The sequence below is a fragment of the Rhinopithecus bieti genome, unplaced genomic scaffold (genome assembly GCF_001698545.2).
Source record: "Rhinopithecus bieti isolate Rb0 unplaced genomic scaffold, ASM169854v2 scaffold_5260, whole genome shotgun sequence".
Lineage (NCBI taxonomy): Eukaryota > Metazoa > Chordata > Mammalia > Primates > Cercopithecidae > Rhinopithecus > Rhinopithecus bieti.
Window position 1 is genome coordinate 3297487 of NW_016805896.1, and position 27218 is coordinate 3324704.

The window sequence follows — 27218 nt, forward strand, 5'->3', positions numbered from 1 at the left end:
GGAGGCCTCCCCAGCCATGTGGAACTGTGAGTCCATTAAACCTCTTTCCTTTATAAATTACCCAGTCTCGAGTATGTCTTTATTAGCAGTGTGAGAACAGATTAATCCAATATGCTCTTCAGGGCCCCTACAAAGCTATGCTGATTCTGTGACCTGTTTAAGTCAGGTTCAAATTCTGTATCCAGGCCCTCAAGATCCCCCACTCCATCTGAATGCCCACTACAGCCACTCAGATCTCCACAACATGCTACCCACACAGCACTTTAACCTTGGTGCATCTGCACCTGCTCAGGACAGGGTCCCTTTTACTACTTCTCCCAAATCCCCCTGCAGTCAAGTCCCTAACACATGCTCCTCCACACGCCAGCAGAACCCAGAGAAGACCATGCCAGAGGCTTGCCCAGCGTTTGGCACACCTGAAGTGATGGAGTAGATCTGCTTCCTTGACAGGACTTTCAGAGACCTCAGGGACCTTGCAGCCAAGGCATGGCTGGTGGTGATGTGCCAAAATGCATGGGGAAACCAGCTACGCTTTCATAATCAAGCATTGTTTCCTCAACTACCAAATAGGAATTATATTACTTACCTGATAGTGGCCTCATGAGGATTAAATGAGATCATGCTTATAAAACACCTAGGATGTTTTATGGGTCAGATGTGGTGGCTCATGCCTGTAACCCCAGCACTTTGAGAGGCCGAGGCAGGTGGATCATTTGAGGCCAGGAGTTCAAGACCAGACTGGCCAACATGGTGAAACTGTGTCTCTACTAAAATCACAAAAATGAGCCCAGGGTGGTGGGTCATGCCTTTAACCCCACCTACTTGGGAGACTGAGGCATGGGATTTGCTTGAACTCAGGAGGTGGAAGTTACAGGGAGCCGAGATCATGCTACTGCACTCCAGTCTGGCAACAGAGTAAGACTCTGTCTCAATAAATAAAAAATAAAATACCTAGTTTGGTGCCTGGTAAATCTGTAATAAACATTGATTACTTTTATAATTGATGTTAGAGCTGAAAGGTAATCCCAGATTCTTTCATCCATATAGGAATATGCATATACATGTGTACAACACAGCAATATATATGTACATATGAACATGAAATACAGGTGGTTCACAGATCTTACATCTATGGTATAACTTTTTTCTGGAGACAGAGTCTCAAAATATACTGTTCATTGTGTCAAAGATATGTCCAAATAATTCTTTAAATTTTTGAGTTCTTACATATTTAGGAGCATAGTTTTTCTCAGAATAATGTGGTTTTCTTTTTTTTTTTTTTTTTTTTTTTTGAGACAGAGTGTTGCTCCATCACCCAGGCTGGAGTGCAATGGCATGATCTCAGCTCACTGCAACCTCCTGCCTCAGCCTCCCGAGTAGCTGGGACTACAGGTGCGCACCACCATGCCCAGCTAATTTTGTATTTTAGTAGAGACAGGGTTTCACCATGTTGTCTAGGCTGGTCTCGATCTCCTGACCTTGTGATCCACCCGCCTCGGCCTTGCCAAGTGTTGGGATTACAGGCGTGAGCCACCATGCCAGGCCCTACGGTATAACATTTAGCTAAATATTAAAAACCAAAGGTTCCAAAGGCACTTGATTAAAGCTTAAGAGAAGAGAAAATAGAAATGCATTAAAATTTCATGAGCTACTTGCCATTTAAGTGTATCTTAACATCTATAGAGCAGTAGTCCTCATTTATACTGTAATGGCTTGAAAAAAGCTGAATAAAATTTCTTTCTGCAAAACTGACTCAAAGAAAAAAGAAAGGCAAGTGATATGACAATTGAACAAAAGAGTCAACCATAACTTCCCCTTACCTTTGACCCAATGAGAGTGTACAGCCACTGAATGGTTTCATTGTGGTTTATTACTCCATTCATTCCATCCACATACAACATAATCTGGCCCAAAGCTACAGAAAACGAGAAAAAGGAGACATTAAAGATTTATATAGAAATACAATCTTCAGTGATCATAATACCAATCAAGATTTTCACACTTTAAGTACATAGCATGTTAAGAATCAAATCTGAGGAGAATTCCTGAGCTCTGAAATTAGCTAAATCTCATTTCAGAGAGAAAGTGTCGAACACTAGAAGAAACAAGGGCTATTCCAGGCTCCTAGAAGATGCAATTAAGGCACGAATCCAGTGATTGTTGTTTCTGTGTGCCTTGATGTATAAATGCATGTTTTTCTGTTTCTATATCTGTGTGTAGTCCCAGACAGGAAAAAGATATTCATGAGATGGTGTCTGGGTTGTGGCCTCCCACGGGGGCCACAAGGACAAACGAAGTTTCCAAAAGCAACCTGTCCAGTGCCCCAGTCTGTGGTCAGCAAGTCTCAGATTCTGTGGGATCATCCTGAATTAATCCAATTTTATTCCAATAGGTCAGCAATAAATGTGTAGTTAAATATTATGAGCAATTCCCCTCAAAGATTTTCAAGTAAAAAACATCAGGTATCATGAAAATACATGATATCACACATTCATCACATATCAAATCCTAAATTCTTAGTTTAGGAAAATACAGTCACCACATACTATCATTGTTCTTCCAATAGAAAATACTGGCTATGTTTTTTTAAGTAAACATTAAACTCAGGTTTTCAACTCCATTAGTACAAAGATAATCTGAATGATAGATAATGAACAAACAGAAGTTACCTAAAGGAAGAAGGATTCCTTCAATCACATCTAACCTCCTAATCATATTTCACCCAAAACTAATTGCAGGGCATTGACATTTTCTAAACAACATTTTTTTTAATGCTAGTAACAGGACAGCTCATTTTAGAAAATACAGAAGAATAAAGTGAAAATAATTCATATTCCCATAAATTAAAGATAACCATTCTTAAAATATTGATGTATTTTCTTACTTTTTTTTTATGCATTACACACACATACAAAGTTTATATGTGGGTTGTAAGAAACATTCTACACAAAATATTTTGATTAAAAAGAGCAAAACACAAAACAATATACACAAATTCTAAGTATACAAATATATATGTAATATTAGAAAACTCATCCTATCCAACAGAAGATCAAATAAGAAAACCATGTTAGCGGCCAGGCACAGCGGCTCACGCTTGTAATCCCAACACTTCGGGAGGCCAAGGCAGGTGGATCACATGAGGTGAGGAGTTCAAGACCAGCCTTACCAACATGGCAAAACCTCGCCTCTACTAAAAACACAAAAATTAGATGGGTGTGGTGGCGTACACCTGTAATCCCAGATACTCAAGAGGCTGAGGCAGGAAAATTGCTTGAACCCAGGAGGTGGAGGTTGCCGTGAGCCAAGATCGTGCCACTGCACTCCAGCCTGGGTGACAGAGCAAGACTTTGTCTCAAAAAAAAAAGAAAAGAAAAGAAAAGAAAAGAAAAGGAAAAGAAAAGCAAAAGAAAGAAAGAAAAGTAAAAGAAAACCACGTTATTCTGAGAAAACTATGCTCCTAAATATGTAAGAATTCAAAAATTTTAAAAATTATTTGGACATATCCTTGACACAATAAGCAGTATATTTTGAGAAATAACAGATTCATATTATATTTAATGGTAGAACACTAGAGATATTCCTACTAATCAGAAAATATGTTTTAAATGATGCTCATTAAACCTATGGATTATTTAACACTGCTATAGAATTTCAGACAAATTTAATAAGACATGAAAAACAATAAGATACAAAATTGCTGGAAATACATATTGTCATAATTTGCAAGTAACATTATAGATACAATAAAAAATTCACAGAATTACAAAGAGATTACAATTATAATCACATTTCTCATCCTAATGAGAAATCTGTATGTAGCATTTGAATGTAGCATACAAAAGTTTGATATAAAATTATACTAAATAAGTGGATCTATAACAAATATGTTAAAGAATAATTTCTTTTTAAAATAGTTAATACAGCTAGTAAAATATTAAATACCAACAGAAAAAAGGCAAATATATTTTATATGAGACAACAAACTTGTTTATAATAGCATGCAAAATTGTTCACTCTCACTATAATAAAACAAATGCAAATTAAAACAATAATAAGGTAGTGTTTTCACTCAAATTGGCAAAGGTATTTTAAAAAGAAATGATTATGTATCAAACACTAGAGAAGTTAAATAACTTCATGCATTGGTAGTGGTAGGGCAAACTGGTAGAAACCTGCAATAAGGCTATCTAGGGCTATAATTATTTTGTAAAGTTACCATGTATTTAGCGCTCACTGTGTGCCAAGTTCTCCGGAGGGATTTTATAGGTATTATTAATAGAAGAGCCATATGTAGTAGATATTTTCACCTCCATTTGGCAGAGGAAAAACCTGAGGCTCTGAGAAGTGAAGGGATGTGTCCAAAATCTCCATCACTGCCTAAGTAGCAGAGCCCACTTCCAGCCAGGGTGGGAGAACATGTATGTGTTTATACTAAGAACCTTAAAGTCCTCTTCAAGCCTTTCCCCAGTCATCATGATTTGGGAAACCTATTCTAAGGAAACAGCTCTAAGTTTAAACAAACAAAATAAAAAAGGAAGCAAAGGTGTTCACTGAAGCATTATTTAACATACCAAAATAATAACTAAAACACAAACATCTATCATGGTTCTAGAACTCAGCATACACAGTCATTTACCAAAGCTATGTACTAACTTGTAAAATGTTTCTCATAAAATAAGTAAAAGCCAGTATAAGTAAAAAGCAACATCACATAATTAAATAAGTAAAAAGCAACATCATATAATTAAACAAAACACTCAAATCTTCTTTTAGTTGAGATAAGGTCTCACTCGATCGCCCAGGCTGGAGCAGTGGTGCCATCATGGCTCACTGAAGCCTTAACTTCCCAGGCTCAAATGATCCTCCCATCTCAGCCTCCTGAGTAGCTGGGACCACAGACACATGCCACCACATCCAGCTTTTTTTTTTTTTTTTTTTTTTCTGTAGAGACAGGGTCTCCTTATGTTATCCAAGCTGGTTTCAAACTCCTGGGCTCAAGTGATCCACCAGCCTTGGAATCCCAAAGTGCTGGGATTACAGGCATAAGCCACCGTGTCTAGTCATAACACTCAAATCTTCACGCATACAAAGAAGAAAAGGAAATCCATAAAATATTAACCATTGTGATTGAATATATGCTCTTTGGATGTATTTTTCGTATTTTTTCTATTTTCCCAGTTTTCTAATATGAGCATCGGTTACTTCTGTAACGGAAAAGTAAAAACTGAATAATGTAAGGTGCTACATGCTTTTGTCTTTAGAATTTTTTACTAGTGCACCCACCCCTCCCCCCCCACCCTGCACCCTCCTGCAGAAAGACGCAGCCCCTACCTCAAGGAAGAGCTCCAAGAATTCGGCACATTCTGCCCTAATTTTTTTCCCATTTCTTCCCTCCTTCCCTTCGCAAACAAACTGGCAAGTCTCCATGGAAGGGGAGTTTGCTCCACTGTCCTTTTCCCATTCTGAGTTCCACTGCTGAAGAGGCCAATCCTGAGGTACATTTTGGCACCTCCCTTTAAATCAGCCTAACCACACAGGGAGAGAGAAGGTAGACTCTTTAGCCTTCTGGAAGGTATATCCACAGGGAAGACTCTCTCCTCAAGGCTGATAAAGTGGGACTGAAGGCCTCCACCCTAAGAGCTCAGGACCTCTGGTACTGGCCAAGGGCCCAGGAAGCCAGGACACTATTACAATGGGAGAAGGCAAACTAAGATTTAAAAGCTGATTTGATCTGTTCCCTGCAACATTCTATTAACTGATGACACTGGAAGAGGTGCGTCACTAGAAAGTTCATGTCTAATGGAATTCAAGTGTCTGATCACACGAATTTTTCATATTTTGGTAATCAAATCTTTCCCATCACATCTTTTCTGTACCCTACCCGCTGCCACTAAAGCAATCCCGCCTGTAAACCACTCCAGACACAAGATGGCGCTAAAGAGATTCATGTGGGTTAATACTGCACTATGAGCAGCAAAAACCCAACAACCTTAAACGTGGGCCTGAGAATAAAACCCACACAGAAGAACAACACAGATGCCTTGAAAACACACGTCTGGGTCACAGGAGCCATGAAAATTCATGATTTGTGTTTTCAAGAAGGATGTGGAGGCTGAGACTGTCTATCAGAACACAAAGGTAGATGGCACCACAGGTCTAGGAAGAGAGGATTTCCTGTTCTGCCACTCATGGAACTTATGACACTGGAGGTATATTTATTCATCTTTCTGTGCGTCAGTTTCTTCATCTCAAAAATGACACAGTTATACCATACTATCTATTTTGCAGGGGTGTGGTGAGGAATGAGTTAGAATAGTGCCTCCATTGAACAGAAGCACACGCTGAACAACTCTCAAAAACGGAAGACAGGGAGCAAGCTCTCCAGGCTAACCTTACCCAGCTGTGGGTCATGAGAAGTGGTGGAAGAACTCCTTGCCTAACTAGAAATCACAAAGATCTTCTCTTATGCATTCTCCTAAAAATGTATAGTTTTCCTCTTTATATGTAGCTGTATGATCCAATTTGACATAACTGTTGTACAAAGAAGCGTAGATTGAAGTTCATTTTTTTCATACGTCCAACTGCTATAACGCCATTTGTTTTTCTATTTCCAAAAATCAACTGGTTGTGTTTGTACAGGTCTGTTTCTGTTCCATTGGTCTGTCCATCCCGTTGCCAATACCACACAATCTGGATCACCATAGCTTTACAGTAAATGTTAAAATTGGGTAGTGTGATTCTTCCTATTCATTCTTCTTTTTCAAAATTGGTTCAGCCATTCTTGTTCTTTTACCTTTTAACACAAATTCTGCAAGCAGCTTGTCTAAATCAACAACAACAACAAAATCTTTCTGGAAATAATGTATAAATTCTAGGAGAACTGACATCTTTACTATGCTGAATCTTCTAATCTATAAACCTGTTACGTCTATTTATTATACATCTTTGCAGATTGCTTTTATCAGTGTTCTATAGTTTTCAACTATAAATGCAATGTTTGTTTGTTTGGGATGGTATTTTTTGCCAAATTTATAAGTAGCTCACATTCTTCGGAGCTATTACAAATGGTGTTTTAAAAACTTTTCCATTCCTAATTGTTTATTGTTAGCATATAGAAACAAAGTTGAATTTGTATATTGGCCTTATATCCTACAATTTTGTTAAACTTAATTCTAGGAGTGTTTGATTTTTTGTTTTGTTTTTGTAGATTTCCTGGAATTTTGTACATAGACAATAATGTTGTCTGTGAAAAAGAACAATTTTGTTTCTTCCTTCCCAATCTATATCCCTCTTCCCATCCCTATTGCACTAGTGAAGACTTTCAGTATAATATTCAATGGGCGTGGTGAGAGTGAACATCCTTGCCTTGTTCCTAATATTAGGGAGAAAGCATTAATAATCATTTACCATTAATTATGATGTAAGACATATGTTTTTATAAATTGTCTTTTATCAAGATGAGGAAGTTTCTCCAATTTCTAGTCTGCTAAGAGCTTTCTGTAAATCATGAAGGAATGAATTTTGTCAAATGCTTCTTCTACATCAACTGATACGATTATGGTTTTTCTTCTTCAGATTATTAATGCAGTAGGTTACACTAACTGAATTTGAAATACTGAATGAGCCTTGCATCCTTTTTGACCATGGTATATTATTCTTCTCATATATTGCTGGATTTGATTTACTAATATTTGTTGAGGATTTTTTGCATCTTTGTTCATAATAAATATTGTTCTGTGTATTTTATGTCTGGTTTTCATACCATGGTAACGCCAACCTCATAAAATGAATTGGGAAGTGTTTCCTCCTCTTCTGTTTTCTGGAAGAGATTTTGTAAAATGGTTTTATTTTATCGTTAAATGTTTGGTGGAATTCACCAGGAAACCATTTGGGGCTGTAGATATTTTGTTCAGAAGGTTAACTGCAAATTAAATCTCTTTAATAGTTACAGTAATGGGGCTAGTCAGGTTATCATTTCATCTTGGGTGGGTTTTGGTAGTTTGTGATTTTTAAGGAAATGATCCATTTAAGGAATTGATCCATTTCATCTAATGTATCAATTTTATGTGCTTAGAGTTGTTCATAGTATTCTGTTATAATTCATTTAAGTGAAGTTTTATCTCCTTTCATTCCTAATGTTAGCAATGCATGCCTTCTCTCTCTTTTTTCATTTGTCATTCTTGTTGGTCAACTTTATTTTTCTTTTCATGGAATCAGCTTTTTGTTTCATTTATTTTCTCTATTTTTTCTCTGCTTTCAACTTCATCAATTTCTACTTTTATTATTTTCTTCATTCTACATATTTGGTTTTATTTTACTTTTCTTACTCTAGTTTCTTAAGGAAGGTGCTTATATTATTTCCCTCTTTTCTAATATACGCAGGTAATGCTAGAAATTTCCCTCATGCATTGCTTCAACCACATCCCACAAATCTGATGTGTTGTATTTTCATTTTCATTTAGTACAAAATGTTTGCTACTTTCCATTGAGAATTCCTCTTCAACACATGGATTATTTAGAAGTGTGTTAATTTCTAAGAGTTTGGACATATTCATGTTATCCTTCTGTTACTGATTTACAGTTTAATTTTATTCCAGTCAGAAATCACATTATATCAATTCTTTTAAATTGGTTATGGTTTGTTTTATGACCCAAGATATGATTTATATTGGTGAATGTTTTATGCATATTTGAAAGTAATATGTATTCCCTGTAGTTGAGTAGCATTTTCTAAAATGTCAATTAGAACTATTTGGTTGATGGTGCCATTCAGTTCCTTCATAGACTTGCTGATTTTCAGTCTGTCAATTCTATTGATTACCAAAAGAGAAGTATTGAAGTCTCCAACTACAATAGAATTTTTTCTATTTCTTATTTCAGTTCTGTTTTTGCTTTATGAATTCTGAAGCTCTACTTTTCTGGGTGACCTGATTCTTTTGTCATTATAATGTCTGCTTTACCTCCAATTATTTTCTTTGCTCTGAAGCCTACTTCTTCTAATAATTAATATAGTCACTTCACCTTCTTTTGATTAGTGTTTGCATGTTTTTTTTTTCTGCATCCTTTTGCTCAACTATAGCATTATAATTAAAGTGGGTTTCTTGTAAGCAGCATTTAGTTGGGTCTTGTTTTATTTATTCATTAATGTCTGTCTTTTAATTACTGTGATTAGACCAGTCATATTTAAGTACTAATGTGTTTTAATTAAGGTCTATGATTTCCAATCTGCTACTGAGCCCATCTGGTAAGCTTTTTACTTTGGTTATTGTATCTTTCATTTCTAAATTTTCCATTGGGTTCTTTATATCTTGTTTCTTGCTGAGACTTTCCATCTTTCTATTCATTTCAATAATGTTCACTCTTACTTCCTGAAGCATTTTCAGAATGGCTACATTACAAACTGACAAATCCAGTATCTGTATCAATGTGGCCCTGGGGTGGTGATCTATCTTTTCCCATGCAAGCTGGGATTTTCCTAGTTTATTGTGTGCCAAGTAATTTTGGCTTACCTCCTGGATATTTTTTAAATAATGTTATGAAACTCTGGGTTTTGTTTAAATATTACAGAAAAATGTTGACATTTTTGTTTAAGCAGGCAATTAACCTGGTTCAGTTCGAGTCACAAGTTCTGACCTGTCTTCTGTGGTTCCAATATCAGTTCAGTTTTCAGAGCCCTTGCTGTGCCATTTGGTTCAGGTCCATATGTGCACCACAAAGTAGACAGTCTGGGGCCTGGGCAGTATCTGCCTTGTTCAGTTCTCAGTCATTGCTATGCTGTTTAGGGTTAGATTCATGCATGCAGTCTGTGTGGAGCTCAGAGGTTCACATAAAACTTTCGCATTCCTGAGATTCTCCTTCTCCTTTATATTTCTGATACTTTCAGGTTCCCTGAGGCTCCCTCTACCACTTTTTTTTTTTTTTTTTTTTTTTTTTGAGACAGAGTCTTGCTATGTCACCCAGGCTGGAGTGCAGTGGCGTCATCTCAGTTCACTGCAAACTCTGCCTCCCCAGTTCAAGTGATTCTGGTGCCTCAGCCTCCCGAGTAGCTGGAATTACAGATGAGCACCACCATGCCTGGCGAATTTTTTTTTTTTTTTTTTTTTGGAGTTTTAGTAGAGATAGGATTTTGCCCGGTTGGCCAGGCTGGTCTCAAATCCTGACCTCAAGTAATCCACCTGCCTCAGCCTCCCAAAGTGCTGGGATTACAGGCATGAGCCATCGCACCAGCTGAGGCTTCCCCTTCTTAGCCCTTCAGCCAGAGAGCTGGGGCATTATTTAACCTGTTCAGCCACTTAATTTCTATGACTATAGCCACAACTGTGGCCAAGCAGAAGAACAGAGAAGGAAAAAGCAGACTTCTGTGAGCTTCCATTCCACTCCTCAGAGTTCTAGGTGCCCGTAGACCCCGCTGTTCTCACCATGGGATTACCTGGGGGAGAGGGGGCAAGACAACAGAGTGAGAAACGGGAGGCTTCTGCACTGAGTCCGTTTTCCTCCTACTCAAGCCAGAAACAGAAAGATCTTGAATTCTCTCTGTCCACACCCAAGTCCACTTCTGGGTTTTGTGCTAATTTGAGTCCAGATCAGAGAATACCAGAAGAAAATTGTTAAAAGCACCGTCAGTTCAATATTTCAAGTTCTAGTCTTCTTCCCCAATCTGCCTCCTACGATTTACTCTTCAGAGTCTTCAAATAGTTGCTCTGAGTATTTTATCCTTGAATTTATTGGAAAGACAATTGAATAGTTGTCTTTATAGGTTTTACAGTTGAATTCATTAGGAAAGACAGGGTCCTGTGTACTTACTCCATCTCACTCCAAACCAAAACTCCCCCTTGCTCTGATTTTACAATAAGAAATCTAGCAGCAACATGGAAGGTGGCCTGGATCGAGCAACTCCTGGGGCCAGGGTCCATTCACAATTCTGTCTCAGCATGCTAAGCCCATGGTTTTCAATCCTTTCTCTTCTTTTTCCCTTCCTCTACCTCTTCCTCCCTTCTTGCCTTCTTTCTTTTCTTCTTCCCTTCCTTTTTAAAGCTAGTAGCTCTTTACTGCAAGGAATCATTAAAAGGAAGCCCCACAGACAATGGCTAACTCCCAGATGCTTTGCTGGAAGCAGGACTGAAGGGTTTTGACTGCTCTTCCCCCTCAGCACTCGACACTCCCCACCCCACCTACCTCAGTAGGTCCTAAGGGGCCCTGATAATAAGACACATCACCCAGTAACCCAGGCTAGACACTGGAGCTCACTGTATACCTGCATTTTCAAATACCGCTACAAAGTTGTAAAGTCAATCTAATAAGAGCAGCAATGCATATTTTTCAATAAATGAAATAGAAGAGAAAATGGAGTACACTGCACTTATTAAGGGAAACATTGTTCTTATTTTCTTTTTATAGAAATATAATTTTTCTTTTCCTGTAGGTCTCCAACCAAAAAGTTTGGATTCTGCTATTCCAGACTCCTTCCCTTTCCTCATCCTCCACCTTCAGTGAGTCACCCAATTCCCTTAAGTGCTCCTCTGAGACAGGTCTTCTCTTCTTCTCCACTACTGCCCCAGGTTCAAATTCTATGATCTCTCCTGGACTATAGCAACTGCAGGTCCTGGCTGGTCTCTCGCCTTTGATGCCCACTCCTTTTCAAATACATAATAGATGTTCTTACCGGTGACTTTTCCAAGGCATTGAATATGTCAGCCGAAGCTGGAACACCTTCTGGTTCCCTCTTGCTCGGGACAGGGCCCAGGGACCCCCTACATCTCCAGCCAACCCTCTAGCCCTTTAGTTTGTTGCCCAGACCATCTGGGCTCCTTTGTCTCTGAACCTTTTGCTACCATCTCAAGGCTTTAACTCGAAACCTATGAATTTTCAGTGAGTTAAACATGCTTTACATTTAAGAGAAGTCCTTACAAATAAAATATACATTTATTCCACAAACAGAGCTAGACTTGATTTTTTAAACATGTTTTCTTACACACTGCAGACATATAAGGATCCGATACCAAATCAGTTATTTGCCTGCTTGTTCATGTCCTGTCCTTCAGCCAAAGATACCAAAAATGCCATTGATGAAGTTGAAAGATGATCTCTTCCTGGCAAAATCATCTGACTTTTTGCACAAACAGCTCTTAAATATTGCTGCTCTGTGTAATCTTTTAATCAATCCCTCATCCATTCTTCCTTTTTCTATATGACAGTGAAATTAAGGTTGCATGTATTCTATAAATGGGCACAGAGATATAATCCTGTTTAAGGGGGTTATCTAGTTTAGGTCTAAGTATTTTAAATGCATTTTTTAAAGCATTATTGTAACTATAGATATATCACAACTTTTACCACAAACCAGCCCTTTTTATGTATGAGACAAGGCTTTGGTTTTAAAAACCAAGTGTCCACTTGCATATTTGAGGCCACAGAGTTCCACCATGAAATGTGAGATTCCTCTCACTGATGTGTGAGTATTTTGGCTTGTCTGTCTTCCCAGTCCTCCCACTCTTGATTTTCTTTTACAGAAGCAGTATAAAGAAAATACTTTGCTGTTGCCATTCAATAAGATATTTTGCCATTTGAGAATGTGACTGGAAATAATTCCTATTTATTTCTACCAAAAGCACAGAAAAAAAATAAGTGAATAGTATGAAACATTAAAGAAACTTACTTTACCACGGGGCAACATTCTGCTATAAGCAAATATCAGTGGTAACTAGGGTTTTATTTTGTTTTGGAATGATCTGTGATTTGCACATTGAAAATGAAGATGGGGAAACTGTAGGGTACAATCAGTTCTTCCAGAGCTCAGCACTAAGCACCAAGATAGGCACTGCTTTCTTCAATTAGAACAGAGGAGCTCTGAAAATGTGCAGTGAGTTTTTAAATCAAAGTAATCTCCAGAGAGAAAAATAAAACAAAACTATTAGTATCACTCACCCCTTATCTTCTGGGAAGGGTTAATTCATCTTAAAGAAGGGATTTCAATTAATTTTAATCAGACCATTAAAATTCACTGTTCTTAACTCTGAACTAGATTTGTCTACCCCTAATTTCCATGATTCACCAGAGCCTGCAGTAAATATTAAAAAGAGGTTGATATTGTTGACATTCTTGGAACTAAATGAAGACCTTGGAGTCTAGTTATTATTCTTTTCCACTGAATTGTCTGCCCTAAATAACAAGCTCCGGTCCAGTTTTCCCCAAGGGCAACTGTCAAAGAAATACTCTTTTAATACCTATTACAGCATGAAAATTAAGGAGAATAAGCTGCCAATTCTAGGCCGGAGACAAGAATTTAATCAGCACAAAGAGCTCCAACAAGGTGTCAAAGTTTTGAGTCCCTTGCTGACATTTAGCAGCATTTGCAATGCAAATTTTTCTAAAGCAGTCTTAGATTACTACCCTCTCTCTACCTTAGAATGACCATTTCCTAAAAAAGGGCCCCCAAAAAAGTTGTTAAATAAATCAGGCCTAATATTCTCCCCTAACACTTACAAGCTTAACTCTTAGTAACTCTCAAAGGAGGGAGGGCCCATCCCCCTTTCCCTCCACCCAGGCCTTCCAAAGAGAATCATTGACATTGATGTACTTCTTTCTGATAGACCTTCCTTCCTAGCAGGACATTATGTAGCTAAGCTCTTTGCATCTTCTCCCATCTAATGCACACAGAAGACTGGTTTGTTTCTGGCCTATTCATTCGTCTTCCCAATAGCAGCCAAGTTTATATCCCAGATTCCCATGCTAAAGTTTAAAAGAAGCCCTCATCAGCCACCTGTACAGAAACAGGTGCTTCATTACTGCTGGGCTATAGCAGCCTCAGTTACACCTATGCTCCTCAACCTCTCCCAGTTTTTCCTGTTCTACAGTTCCCCATATTTTAGATAAGGAGACACCAAAGGAATGAAGGAAAGTATAACAGATTAGCAAGTTTTGAACCTCTAAAAATTTTTGGCAGACTTCTAGGTTCTCTATGGAAAGAAAAACAGTCATTTTAATGATCTGTTCTATAATGATCTTCTAAGACTTACAACCAAGGAAATACCAGTGGAAGCACACAGCCTCTCCAAAGCAGGTCAGAGCCACAGGTGGAATGAACCAGAAATGGTCTCTGCAGCAGGGTCAGCAGTGACTGGAGTGTCTCATTCACTCTCATGTGCTCACACTCACTCTGGCTCTTCCCACTGGGACCTGGAGTGACACTGAGTCAGTGACAAGGGTTTGGCCAGTGACCCTGGGAAAAGCAGCTCCTCCTGGCCTAGTGAAGGTTCACGCAGGACACATACACTTAGGGCATCTGTCCCTGACTGACATGCCTGCTCACTAGGTGACAGAAACAATGGACACGAGGTGTAGAGATGAGTAATTAAGCCCAAGCAGAGTGGAATGCAGTTCATAAACACCCAGATTCAGAGAAGGATGAGGCTGATATGAGCCTGAGTAATCAGAGGAGGATTCATGGAGAGGTTGACAAGAAACATACCTTAAAGGATGGGGCACACATAGCTGGGAGAAGACATATGAGTTTCCAGGGCATGAGAAAATAAAAGGTACCAGAATAGTTCCCCTGATTTTTGCTTCTAGGACAGTACCACATCAAGAAAACTCATGGGACTTAAACCCACGGAGAAGCTGGTTTACATGTAATCTCCACCATTTCCTACTTCCAAAAACTATGTAGCATACGCAGTCATAAGATGGAAGACAAGTCCAACCTGGATCCCTTATGGTTAGGATGAAATATGCTGATGTATTAACACAGCATGTGGCTGATGGTTGAGTTATGGCTCTCCCCAGCAGGCTCGGCATCAACACCTGGGTCTCACCAAAACCAAGCTCAAAGGCAAACTCAGAATAACCTCAGTTCCCACATCCTGTTCTCCAATGAGGCAGAGAACTGTGGATAAGGAAGAGGTAGGAGGCGCTGGTCCCCTTCAGCCCAGCAGGCTCCAGATGACTGGAAACGGCATCTGAATGTCATCCATGTTTGCTAAGCTGCACAGCTGCATGTTTGATAGACACGGTTTCAAAATTTCAACTCTTAAACATTTTAAAATCATATCATGCAATACAGTAAATAATGTTTTTAAACAAGACAGTCCCTTACTTTCTTCTCAGAGGACTTTATTCCTTTATTATAGACCTCTACAATGGGACTTTTTAAAAATGAAGATCCAGTGTAGTAGTCATGGCCGGGTGCAGTGGCTCACATCAGCACTTTGGGAGGCCAAGGCAGGTGGATCATCTGAGGTCAGGAGTTCAAGACCAGACTGGCCAACATAGTGAAACCCCGTCTCTATGAACAATACAAAAATTAGCCAGGAGTGATGGTGGGTGCCTGTAATCCCAGCTACTTGGGAGGCTGAGGCAGGAGAATCGCTTGAATCCGGGAGGCAGAGGTTGCAGTGAGCCAAGATTGCACCACTGCACTCCAGCCTGGATAACAGAGTGAGACTCCATCTCAAAAAATAAAACAAAATAAATAAAATAAAGTAAAATAAAATAAAATAAACAGTATAGTAGTAGTCACTTGCCTACCATTTAGCAAAATCTAAATTCTTGGGAAGTATTACAAGCCTGCCCAATGTATTTTTAATCATATTGGTTTTGTGTATTTTATGGCCTAGAATAATACCAACACAAGCATAATGGTCAAAGAACCAGAAATCTTCCTATTGTGACCACACTCAATCATCTCTGTCAGCTCTAAATTGATAGTGTACAAAGAACAAAGATGGAGTGGGGGTAAGGAAGATTGAGGAGCTACTGCCTAACGGGTATATAATTTCTGTTCGGGGTGATGAAAAAGTTTTAGAAATAGATAGTGGTGATGGTGGCACAACATTATGAAGATATTTAATGTCACTGAATTGTACAAAAATGGTTAACGTGTTTTATGATATATCCACAATAAAAAAGTCAAAATGAAATCATATCAAAAATACTACTTCTCAAAAACTAGCAGCCTAATAGCCACAGCAGAAAATCATAAATGCACCTCAGGCCTCCTGACCTGGACGTGTGCTCTAACAGTCCTGGGAGGTGTTTCCTGTAAGACTAGCCTGGCCTTACAGAGCTGACCCACGTGACAAGGCTGAGTGTCCCCAGACCTCACCATCACCATCCTGTCTCCTGGGCCAACAACACATTAGATTCCATTTATTTCATAGCTATTCCCCAGCAGCTGTAATTACGTGTTCATTAGAACAGAATTGTTTTGCCATCCTAATAGTGATTACTGGCTGTCAATCAATGACTAGTATTTTGTTTTCATTTCTGTAATTATATAAGTATTTCTCATGTTATCGGCTACTGAAATGGAATAAATACTTCAGACCATCAATTCTTAATAGGAGCTAGAAACATGAAAATTGATTCTTGGGAGCAAAGACATCTTAGATATCACAAATGTGTACAGCCCTCCACAGGGGCAGAATACATAAACAGAATGTCTGCAGAATTTAAATTTAAATGAGAGTTGGGGTGATTCAGAAAAAAATATATTAAAAGGCTCCTTAGGGGGATGATTCTGAACAGAAGGTTGACAAACACTGCTTTATACACTATAATTAAATATTTCCTTAAACAAACAAACAAACAAAAACAAAGAGAAAAAAACAGCTGCTCTTCACACACACACACAAAGCTATGAAAGAAAGTGTTAATGAAAAGCTATTGCAAGGCTGTGCTGCAGGCCTCTCTCCATCTTTCAACCCAAACTGTGGCGATCTATGAGAGGTGTTAGCCTCCATTTGTCCCAAACTCTCTTAGCAATTCTAAAGTCTGACATACACACCCACTCATGCAAACAGTTGCAGCATTTGTTAAGCACCAGGCACTCTGCTAGGGCCATTTGGCAGGAATCACCTCATCCAAATGGACAGAGCACTGCAATGGTCAGGAATGGAGAATGATCAGACCCGTTACTCCACAAGAGCTCTGAAGGGAAGACATGGGAGGTAGGCCAGGCAAGTGGTGGCAAGTGCAGGCTCCAAAGCCAAAGAAACTTGCATTTGAGGCCATCCCTACTGCCTCTTGCCAAACAAGCAATGTTGTACAAGTGATTTGACCTCTGGTACTTAAATTCCACCAATGGAAACTGTTTACCAACATCCTCAACAGTCCTCATTCCAAGGCCCCGCAACTATGTTTTGGGGAAGCTCTGGCTTTAGTATAAGCTTGCTTGAGAATGGGCTCCAGCAGGTTAGATGCAAGGCCCAGCCTAACTACCCTCAGACAGAAAGGAGCATCAGTAAGCAGCTATCTAAGTCAAAGGACGAACTTAGGCAAGGTGTAACCCTGTTTTTTATGCTAATTCATCTACCCAAGAAGGGGTACACACTCACTCACTCACTCTGGGTGCCCAAGGACAGTTCCTGAAAATTTGGACAAGCAAGCAGGTGAAAAAGTCTGCTGCATGTGGAGTTTGATTTTAAGGACCCTAGAAATAACACACCTTCCAAAAGTATGCCTCTCTCAGCTTGCTGCAACTGTCTTTCCCAGTGGATACCTGCCACAGAGAAAGGTAAGGGTCTAAAGTGGCAGTTAACATAATTCATGCTGTAGGACCGGGGTGCTAACAAAGCTTATCCTTCAGAGTCCCTCACTCCAACAGGCCCCTTCCCAGACTTTGGGAGGGGCACTAGCAATGTGTTCTCATGGTCCTATATTTTTATACAACTTGCACAGGGAAGTTATTTTAACAGCAATCACTTAAGGCCACGGGCTCTATCTAAGCTGATTTCATCACTCTCAGGTCAGGATATGATAATGATGAAAACCAAAATAGACACATCCTCAGGGAGGCACAAACCTTACACAAGGAAGGAAAAATAATCACTGTGCAGCTCTGTTTAAACAGCTTGTGTGTCCTGTCCAGGCAAGATGCTAAAATGTAGTACAGAGGGGTATGGAAGAAGTAACATTGGTGGGGGGCTGCAGGTGAATGGTAGGTAATTAGTAAACAATAATCACATGCAAATGAAGCCTATTATTCAGAAAGGAGGAAAGGGCAAAGTCAGCTTGTCCTATTTTAACAGCTTCCTTCCGAGTGGAGGAGGACTGATGTCACCGGCCCTGCTGCTCAGTTCATCTTTAACTCATTCCTCTTTCTGCTAAGCCAAGAGAAGCAGCCAGAGAGGACTCTAGGAGGACAAACGACACTACTGAGTAGTCAGTTGTGGGTCATCTTTCAATAGCAAGGTGACCAAACACTGCTATTTGAAACCTTTGGGGCTTTTCCACATCATCCCGCCCTGAAAACCTGAATAAGCCCCAAAAGAATCCAACTCAAGGATACAGTTAAGGACCATGAGTAAGTGATGGCTGACAGTGGTCTAAGGAGAAGGTCAGGAGAGAGAAGACATTACAATAGGTGAAGATGACCAAGTTGGATGGAGCCAGGTGATTCTTCCTGCACTGTGAAAACACTGCTGACAATAGAATAGCTTGCCAGAGGAGGCAGGACTGAGAGCTGAGCAGAGCACAGAGGTCTGAATTGTGGGTGTGAGTGCAGGCGGGAAGCATTGTGACTCAGCAGTGACACCACTGAGACGAAGGCAGCCCGTTCTGAGTTTTCAATCCATAAGAATGTGTACACTTTTATCAAGTTCCAATGATGACATACCATGGGCTATTTTAATATATTTTTAATAAATTTAGTATTAATGTTTTAAATATTGAAAATCTTAAAAATTGACATTTAAAATAAACCACTAATATTTCACTGTATAGATATGCCTTGATCTTAACCCCTCTCCTTTTTGATAAACATTGATTCCTTCTAATTTCTCATTACAAACAATGCTATACAGAATGGTGTATGTAACATCTGTTTCCCTTTTGGAAATATTTCAGATATATTCCCAGAGGTAGGATTATTAGATCAAAAGCTTTATAGTTTTGTAAATCACTGTACACTGTCAATATATTTTAAATATAAATGTTTGCAAGACTTCCGCTTCTAGCCAAAAGAGGAATAGAGATCAAATTTCCCCTTCTGCCTGGAACATATAAAAAGCTAGACTAAATATAACTCTTTTCAAGACACTGGACAGCAAGCAATAACAGATTATATTCTAGGGAGTTGGAAAACAATGGAGGTGAGCCCTCCAGTGGCCCAGCTTACTACTATTCCTTGAGAAGATTCCCACATCATCACACAGGGAGGCGGAACCCTGGCATAGCTCATCCAAACCTCCAAGTTGGGAGACCTAAGAAAGCAAAGTAGATAGAACTCCCCAAACAGACTAAGACAGAACCACCTAGGAAAAAGAACTTGAAAATCTACCGAGGGTTCCCCTTTTGGGTAGTCAACAGAGTACTACTCAGTGCAGGAATGTATTTCAGTCAGGGAAAGAACCTTTCCAAAAGGATTGGAAAGAAAATTACCCAGCATTCATACACAGCTATTCCCACCAGCCAGACAAGAAAATCTCACAATTCATGGGGCATAGGGCACAACAATCAGAAGGATCTTGTTTTAGTCACTGGGAATAGTTAGCCCTAGATTCAATGTTTCTGTGGTTCCACCTAACGAATCTTAAAAATAATACCTTAAACGATCAAAGTGTTTACAAGTAACTGGGCCTTAGAACAAATGTGACAAATATTTATAAAGAATACGAAAATATCAGCATGTAATAAGTACAAGTCACAGTGTGGGAAATTCAATAAAAAATTGCCACACATGCAAAGAAGTAGGAAAATATGAAACTAGTTTGAAGAAAAATTAATTGATTAAAACATATTGGAATTATCAGACAAGAACATTGAAATAATGATTATAAAGTATTCTGTATATTTGAAAAGTTAAGTAGGTACATGAAAGATAGTAAAGACACTGAAACTGAACTTTTAGGTGAAATTTCTAAGATGAAAATTACACTGGATGAGATTAAAAGAAGATTAAACATGGAAGAAAAGATTCAGAAAATTGAAGATGTAGCAATAGAAACAAACCAAAATAAAAACAAAGAAAAAAAGATTTTAAAATAAATAGCATCAGTAAACCGTAGCACATATTGGTTACTGGATTTCCTGAAGGAGAGAATATGGAGGTGGTGATAAAAAAAAATTTGTAGATATAATGCTGAATATTCTCAAAATTTGTTCAAAATTGTAAACCAACAGATCCAAGAGGAATAACAAACCACAATCAGAAGAAACATGAAGAAAATCATACCAATTCAGCTCATAATCAAATTGATCAAAACCATTGATACAGAAGTAAAGAACAGAAAATAGACACATATGTAACAAAACAAAAAGATATAAGAATGGCAGCAAATTTCCTACTGAAGACAATACAAGTAAGAGGAAAATGGATCAACATATTTACAGTACTGGAGAAAAAAATCTGTCATCCTAGAATTTTATACCAGGTGAAAAAATATTTGAAAAACAAAGGTGAAATAAAGACCTTTTCAGATACACAAAGGTAAAATAATCCATCAACAGCAGACCTTCACTACAAGAAAATCATTTGGGTATATGGAAAATGGTACCAGGTAGAAATATAAATCTCTAAAAAGGAATAAAGAGCATTGGAAGCACTGGAAAAGATGACTACAAAGGTAAATACATGAGTTTTTTCCCCTTATTTTAAAAATCTCTTTAAAAGGTCACTGGCTACTCAAACAGAAAAATAACAGTATTATTTTAACACTCGCAAATGTAAGAGGTATGACAAAAGGCACAAAGACTGGGAAGGAATACATGACACTCTTATTATAAGTTTCTTATACTATACACAAAGAGGTATAACATCATCTAAAGAAAGCCTGTGATGAGTTAAAGATATAAACAGTTATGCCTCAGTATTCTTGGGGGATTGGTTCTCTGACAACCCATGGATGCCAAAATCTGTGCATACTCAAGTTCCATTGTTGCGTCTGCTAAACCACCAGAACAAAAAGTTGACCCTCTCTCCACATGGGTTTCATATCCAGCAAATACTATATTTCTGATCCAAGTTTGGTTGGAGACAAGGAACCTGCTGATATGGAGGGTCACCTGTATTTACTGAAAAAAAAAAAAATAATGTATAAGTGAACCACACATCTCACAGTTCAAATTCATATTGTTCAAGGGTCAACTGTACTATAAACCCTAAAACAATCTTGAAATTAACAGAATTACAGCTAAAAAGAGATTTTAAAATCCTACAAAATAAATAATCAAAAAAAGGCAGAAAAAGAGGAAAGTGTAACAAAGTACAGATGAGACAAATAGCAAAGAAATAGTAAAATGACAGGTTTCAACCTAACCACATCATTAGTCACAGTACATATAAATGATCTAAACAGACCAATTTAAAATGAGATTGGATAAAAAACCAAGACACGATTAAATGAGTCCTACAAAAGTCATCTTTTCATATAAAAAGAAAAAAATCAGCTAAAATTAAAAGGATTAAAAAAAGAATATACCATGTTAATGCTAATCAAAAGAAAGTTGGAATGATTGTATTAATACCAGGCAAAATAGATTTCAGAGAAATGAATATTGCCAGAGATGAAGAATGTCATTTCATAATGATAAAGGGGTCAATTTGACAAGAGGAAATGACAAATGTAAACCTTAAGCTCTGTTTATAACAACAAAGCTTCAAAGTACCTGAAGCAGAAATTGATAGAACTAAAGGAGAAATAGTAAAACCTACAATTATGGTTGAAAATATCAACAATAATTTCAGAGTAATCTACATAGATTACAGAAAGGAGACAGAAAATAAGTATATAGAAGACTGGAACAAACCTATCCATCAACTTGACCTAATTGACATTTATAGGCTATTCCACACAAGAACAATAGAACGTACATTCTACTCAAGTGCTCATAGACCAGATTCTGACCCACAGAAACACTCTCGATATATTTAAAGGATTCAAGTCATATAAAGCATGTTTTCTGACCACAACGGAATTAAGGAATCAAGTTATAAATGAATAAAAAAATCTCTGGTATATCCTCAAATATTTTTATAGTAAGTAACACACTTCTAAATAACCCATGGTTAAAGAACAAACCAAAAGAGAAATTAAAAAGATTGTGAAATGAATAAAATGAAAATACAATATATCAAAATGTATGGGATGCTTCTAAAGAGAAGTACTTAGAAGGAAATTTACAGCACTCTAAGTCTATAACAAAGGTCTCAAATCAATGAATGCAGCTTTCACTTTAAGAAATTAGAAAAATAAGAGCAGGCAATCCCATAGTACACAAAATACAGGTAATAATAAATATTAGAAGAGAAATCAGTGAAATTAAAAAAAGAAAATACAGAAAATCAATTTGGTTCTTAGAAAAGATCGATGAAATTGATATATATATATATATAGTCAGATTAATAAAAAGAGAAGAAACAAATTACAAATACTAGAAATGAGATTATTATAACTATAGATTCCGCAGATTTATTTAAAATAAGAAAATCTGAACTTTATGCCAAAATATTTGACTACTTAGATGAAATGCTTAAATTCCTTAGAGAGGTACAAACTAACACAGCCTCATTCAAGAACAAACAGATAACCTGAATTGTCCAACATCTATTAAAGAAATAGAATCTGTAGCTAAATTTTTACCAGAAAGGGATGGCTACGATCAGATGGCTGCATTGGTGAATTATAATAAATGTTCAACGATGAAACAATACCAATTTTTTAAATTACACTTTAAGTTCTAGGGTACATGTGCACAATGTGCACAACATGTAGGTTTGTTACATAGGTATACATGTGCCATGTTGGTGTGCTGCACCCATTAACTCATCATTTACATTAGGTATATCTCCTAACGCTATCCCTCCCCACTCCCCCCACCCCACGACAGGCCCTGGTGTGTCATGTTCCCCACCTTGTGTACAAGTGTTCTCATTGTTCAATTCCCACCTATAAGTGAGAACATGTGGTGTTTGGTTTTCTGTCCTTGCGACAGTTTGCTCAGAATGGTTTCCAGCTTCATCCATGTCCCTACAAAGGACATGAACTCACACTTTTTCATGTTTGCTCGGGCTGCAAATATATTTCCCCCATCGGTGTATATGCTCCCACATTTTTCTTAACTCACAGACTATCATTCATGCCGGCACCACTTGGGTTGGTTCCTCAGTCCTTTGCTATGTGAATACTAGCCGCAATAAAACATACCCTGTGCATCGCTGTCCTTCTATACCCAGGCTGATTCTGTAATCTTTGGCCGTATATACCGCAGAATGGGATGGCTGGATCAAATCGTATTTTCTAGTTCAAGATCCTTAAGGAACTCCGCCACAACTGTCTTCCACAATCGGTTCGCACTACACACTCTTTCTCCAGTCCGACTAACAGTCCGACAAGAGCCTATTTCTCCACATCCTACTCCACGCACCTGTTGTTTCCTGACTTTTTATGATCGCAATTCTAACTGGTGTGAGATGCTAGAACATTGTGATTTTGCTTGCCATTTCTGTGAATGGCCAGTGGTGATGAGCATTTTTTGCATGTGTCTCGTTGGCCTGCATAAATGTCTTCTTTTGAGAAAGTGTTTGTTCATATCCTTTGCCCCAACTTTTTCATCGTTTGTTTGATTTTTTCCATGTAAAACTTTGTTTAAGTTTGCTTTTGTAGATTCGAATATTAACCCTTTGTCAGATGGGTAGAATTGGGCAAAAATTGTTCTCCCTTCTGTAGGTTGGCGTTGTTCCAGCTCTGGATGGTAGTTTTCTTATTCGTGTGCAGAAAGGCCAATCCGGCACAGAACTCAAAACTACCGATCAGAGAATACTATAAACACCTCTGAGCGGCAAAACAAACTCGGGAGAAAATCTAGGAAGAATGGATAAATTCCGCCGGACACATAGCAGCCCTCCCAAGACTAACCAGGAAGAAGTTGAATGCCTTGAAAGACGCAATACAGGTCATATCTGAACTTGCGAGGGCAATAATGTAACTGAGCCTACCAACCAAAAAAAATCAGGGTGCAGTACGAATTCACAGGCCGAATTCTACCGTGGTACAAACAGGAGCTGGTAACCATTCCTTCTGAAACTAAACTCCAATCAATAGAAAAAGAGGGAATCCTCGCTAACTTCATTTATGAGGCCAGCATCATCTTGATACCAAAGCCCGGGTAGAGACACCAAACAACAAAAAGAGAATTTTAGACCAATATCCTGATGAACATTGATGCAAAAATCCTCAATAAAATACTGTGCAAACCGAATCGCAGCAGCACATCAAACAGCATTACCGCACCATGATCAAGTTCGGCTTTCATCGCCTGGGATGCAAGGTCTGTTCAACAATACACAGAATGCAAGTAAATATAATCCATCATATAAAGCAGAACAAAGACAAAGAACCGCATGATTATCGTCAATAGATGCAGAAAAGGCTCACAGGCCACTTATATTAGACTACTACTCATAACTAGAGGTATAACCTAGATGAGCAGTACTCAATATGAGCTTATAGACAAACCCACCAGCCAATATCATGCAAATGGGCCCAAAAAACTGGAACATTCCCTTTGAAAACTGGCAAAAAGACAGGGACGCGATTCCTCTCACGCACTCTAATTCAAGTGTAGTGTTGGAGTTCTGTGCTAGGGCAACAGGCAGGAGAAAGAATAAAGGGTTTAAAATTAGGAAACAACAGAGTCAAATGTCCCTGTTTTGCAGGATGACACAAATTGTATATTATAGAAACCCCATCATGCTCAAGCCCAAAATGCTCAAGCTGAATAGAGCAACTTCAGGCAAAGTCCCTCAGGTTACAAAATCAATGTGCTAATCACAAGCATTCCTATACAGCCAAATAGCAGACCAGAGAACCAAATCATGAGTGACTCGCGCATTCACAGCAATTGCTCAAGGAGAATAAATACGCTAGGAATCCAACTTACAAGGGAGTGTGAAGGACGCCCTCTTCAAGGAGAACTACAAACCACTGCTCAAGCGAAATAAACGAAAGAGGACACACACAAATCGAAGAATAGTTCATTCCATGGCTCATGGATAGGAAGAATCCAATATGCGTGCAAATGGGCTATACTGGGCCGCAAGGTAATATTATGAGATTCAATGCCATCGCCGCATCAAGCTAACCAGTACATTTGCCTTCACCGAGAATTGGAAAACCTACTTTAAAGTTCATATGGAACCAAAAGAGCGCATTGCCAAGACAATTCTAAGTCAAGAACAAGGCCTGGAGGCATCGTGCTAGGCCTGACTCCAAACTATGCTACGAGGCCTACAGTAACCAAAAAGCAGCATGTACTGGTACCAAAGCAGAAGATATAGATCAATGAAACAGAACAGAGGCCGCTACAGCAAATAATAGCCACAGATCTACACCGACATGCTGTCTCTAATCATACCTGACAAAACAAGCAATGGGGAAGGATTCCCCATTTAATAAATGGTGCTGGGAAAACTGGCTAGCTATATGTAGAAAGCTGAAACTGGATCCCTTCCTTACATCTTGTACAAAAAGTAATTCAAGATGGATTAAAGACTTAAATGTTAGACCTAAAACCCTAAACTATAAAACCCTAGAAGAAAACCTAGGCAATACCATTCAGGACATAGGCATGGGCAAGGTCTTCATGACTAAAACACCAAAAGCAATGGCGACAAAAGCCAAAATTGACAAATGGGATCTAATTAAACTAAAGAAATAATACCAACTCTACACAAACTCTTCCAGAAAACTGAAGAGGGGCAAATATTTCCCAACTCATCCAATAAGACCAGCACTGCCACAATAACAAAATCATTAGAGAAAAGAAAACTATACACCAATCCCTCTCAGGAACATACATGGAAGAAAAAAATTTAGCCAACCAAATCTAACAATGTATTAAAAGGAAAATACAGCATGACCAAGTAGAGTTTACTCCAGTTTAACAGTTTTAAAATAAACAATGTGGTTCACTATATCAACAAACAAAAAATGATCATTTCAGTATATGCAGGAAAATTATTTAACAGAATCTAACTTGCATTCCTATTATCAGCAAACAAGAAATAAAAGGAAACTTCCTCAACTTGATAAAGGACATCTCAAAAACCCCTGCAGATAATATCATACTTAATGGTGAAACACTGAATGCTTTTCTCTTAGGATGGGGAATAAGACAAAGATTTCTATTCTTATCACTTCTATTCAACAGTATTCCAAATTATAGCCAGCCAGAGCAATAAAAGAAAAGAAAGAAAAAGTAGTTTCGATTGTAAAGGAGAAGGTAAAGCTGGCTTTATTCACAGATGACATAATCATCTGAGAAGATCCTATAGAATCTACAGAAAAGCTAGTAGAACTAAGAAGTTAGTTTAACAAGGTTGTATGATACTAGATTAATACACAAAATTAAGTTATATGTCTAAAAATACAAATGAGCAATTTGAAATTGGAATTTTAAAAGATATATAAAAATATGAAATACTTATTGATGAATTGCATGAAAGATAAGTAATGTCTGTGTGCTGAAAACTATAAAACATTGCTGAGAGAAATTAGTTACCCAAATAGAGATATATCATGTCATAGATTAAAAGAATCAATATTTTGAAGTTATCAGTTTTCCCCAAATTGATCTGTGAATTTAATGCATCCCCAATCAAAGTCTAAGCAGGCTTTTTTCCCCTAGAAATTGACAGAAAAAAAACACAAAATTCTTACAGAAATGCAAAGGACCTCATATAGGTCTTTGAAAGAGAAGAACAGAACTGGAAAACTTACACTACCTACTTTAGGAGTTATTATAAAATGACAGTAATCAAAACAGTGTGGTATTGGCAATATCACAGACAAATAGATCAATGATATGGCATGAAAAGTTCAGAAATAGACCCATATATATCATCTACCACTGGTCTATATATATATAGACAAGTGATTTTTAGCAAAGATGTACAGATAATTCAGTCTCTGAGAAAAGGCACTTTTCTCCAGATACTAAGAAAACTAAAGAAGTTTTCTCTAGGCCGGGCACGGTGGCTCAAGCCTGTAATCCCAGCACTTTGGGAGGCCGAGACGGGCGGATCTCGAGGACAGGAGATCGAGACCATCCTGGCTAACACGGTGAAACCCCGTCTCTACTAAAAAATACAAAAAACTAGCCGGGCGAGGTGGCGGGCGCCTGTAGTCCCAGCTACTCGGGAGGCTGAGGCAGGAGAATGGCGTGAACCCGGGAGGCGGAGCTTGCAGTGAGCTGAGATCCGGCCACTGCACTCCAGTCCGGGC

General features: G+C 38.3%; 1 protein-coding gene across 1 annotated transcript in view; it reads right to left on the reverse strand.

Moving 5' to 3' along the window:
• The window catches only part of FHOD3 (formin homology 2 domain containing 3), a 432873-nt gene that overhangs the window by 209271 nt on the left and 196384 nt on the right, over positions 1 to 27218 (reverse strand). The window contains 1 exon segment of the mRNA XM_017873931.1: positions 1821 to 1915. Coding sequence (XP_017729420.1) covers positions 1821 to 1915 — 95 coding nt within the window.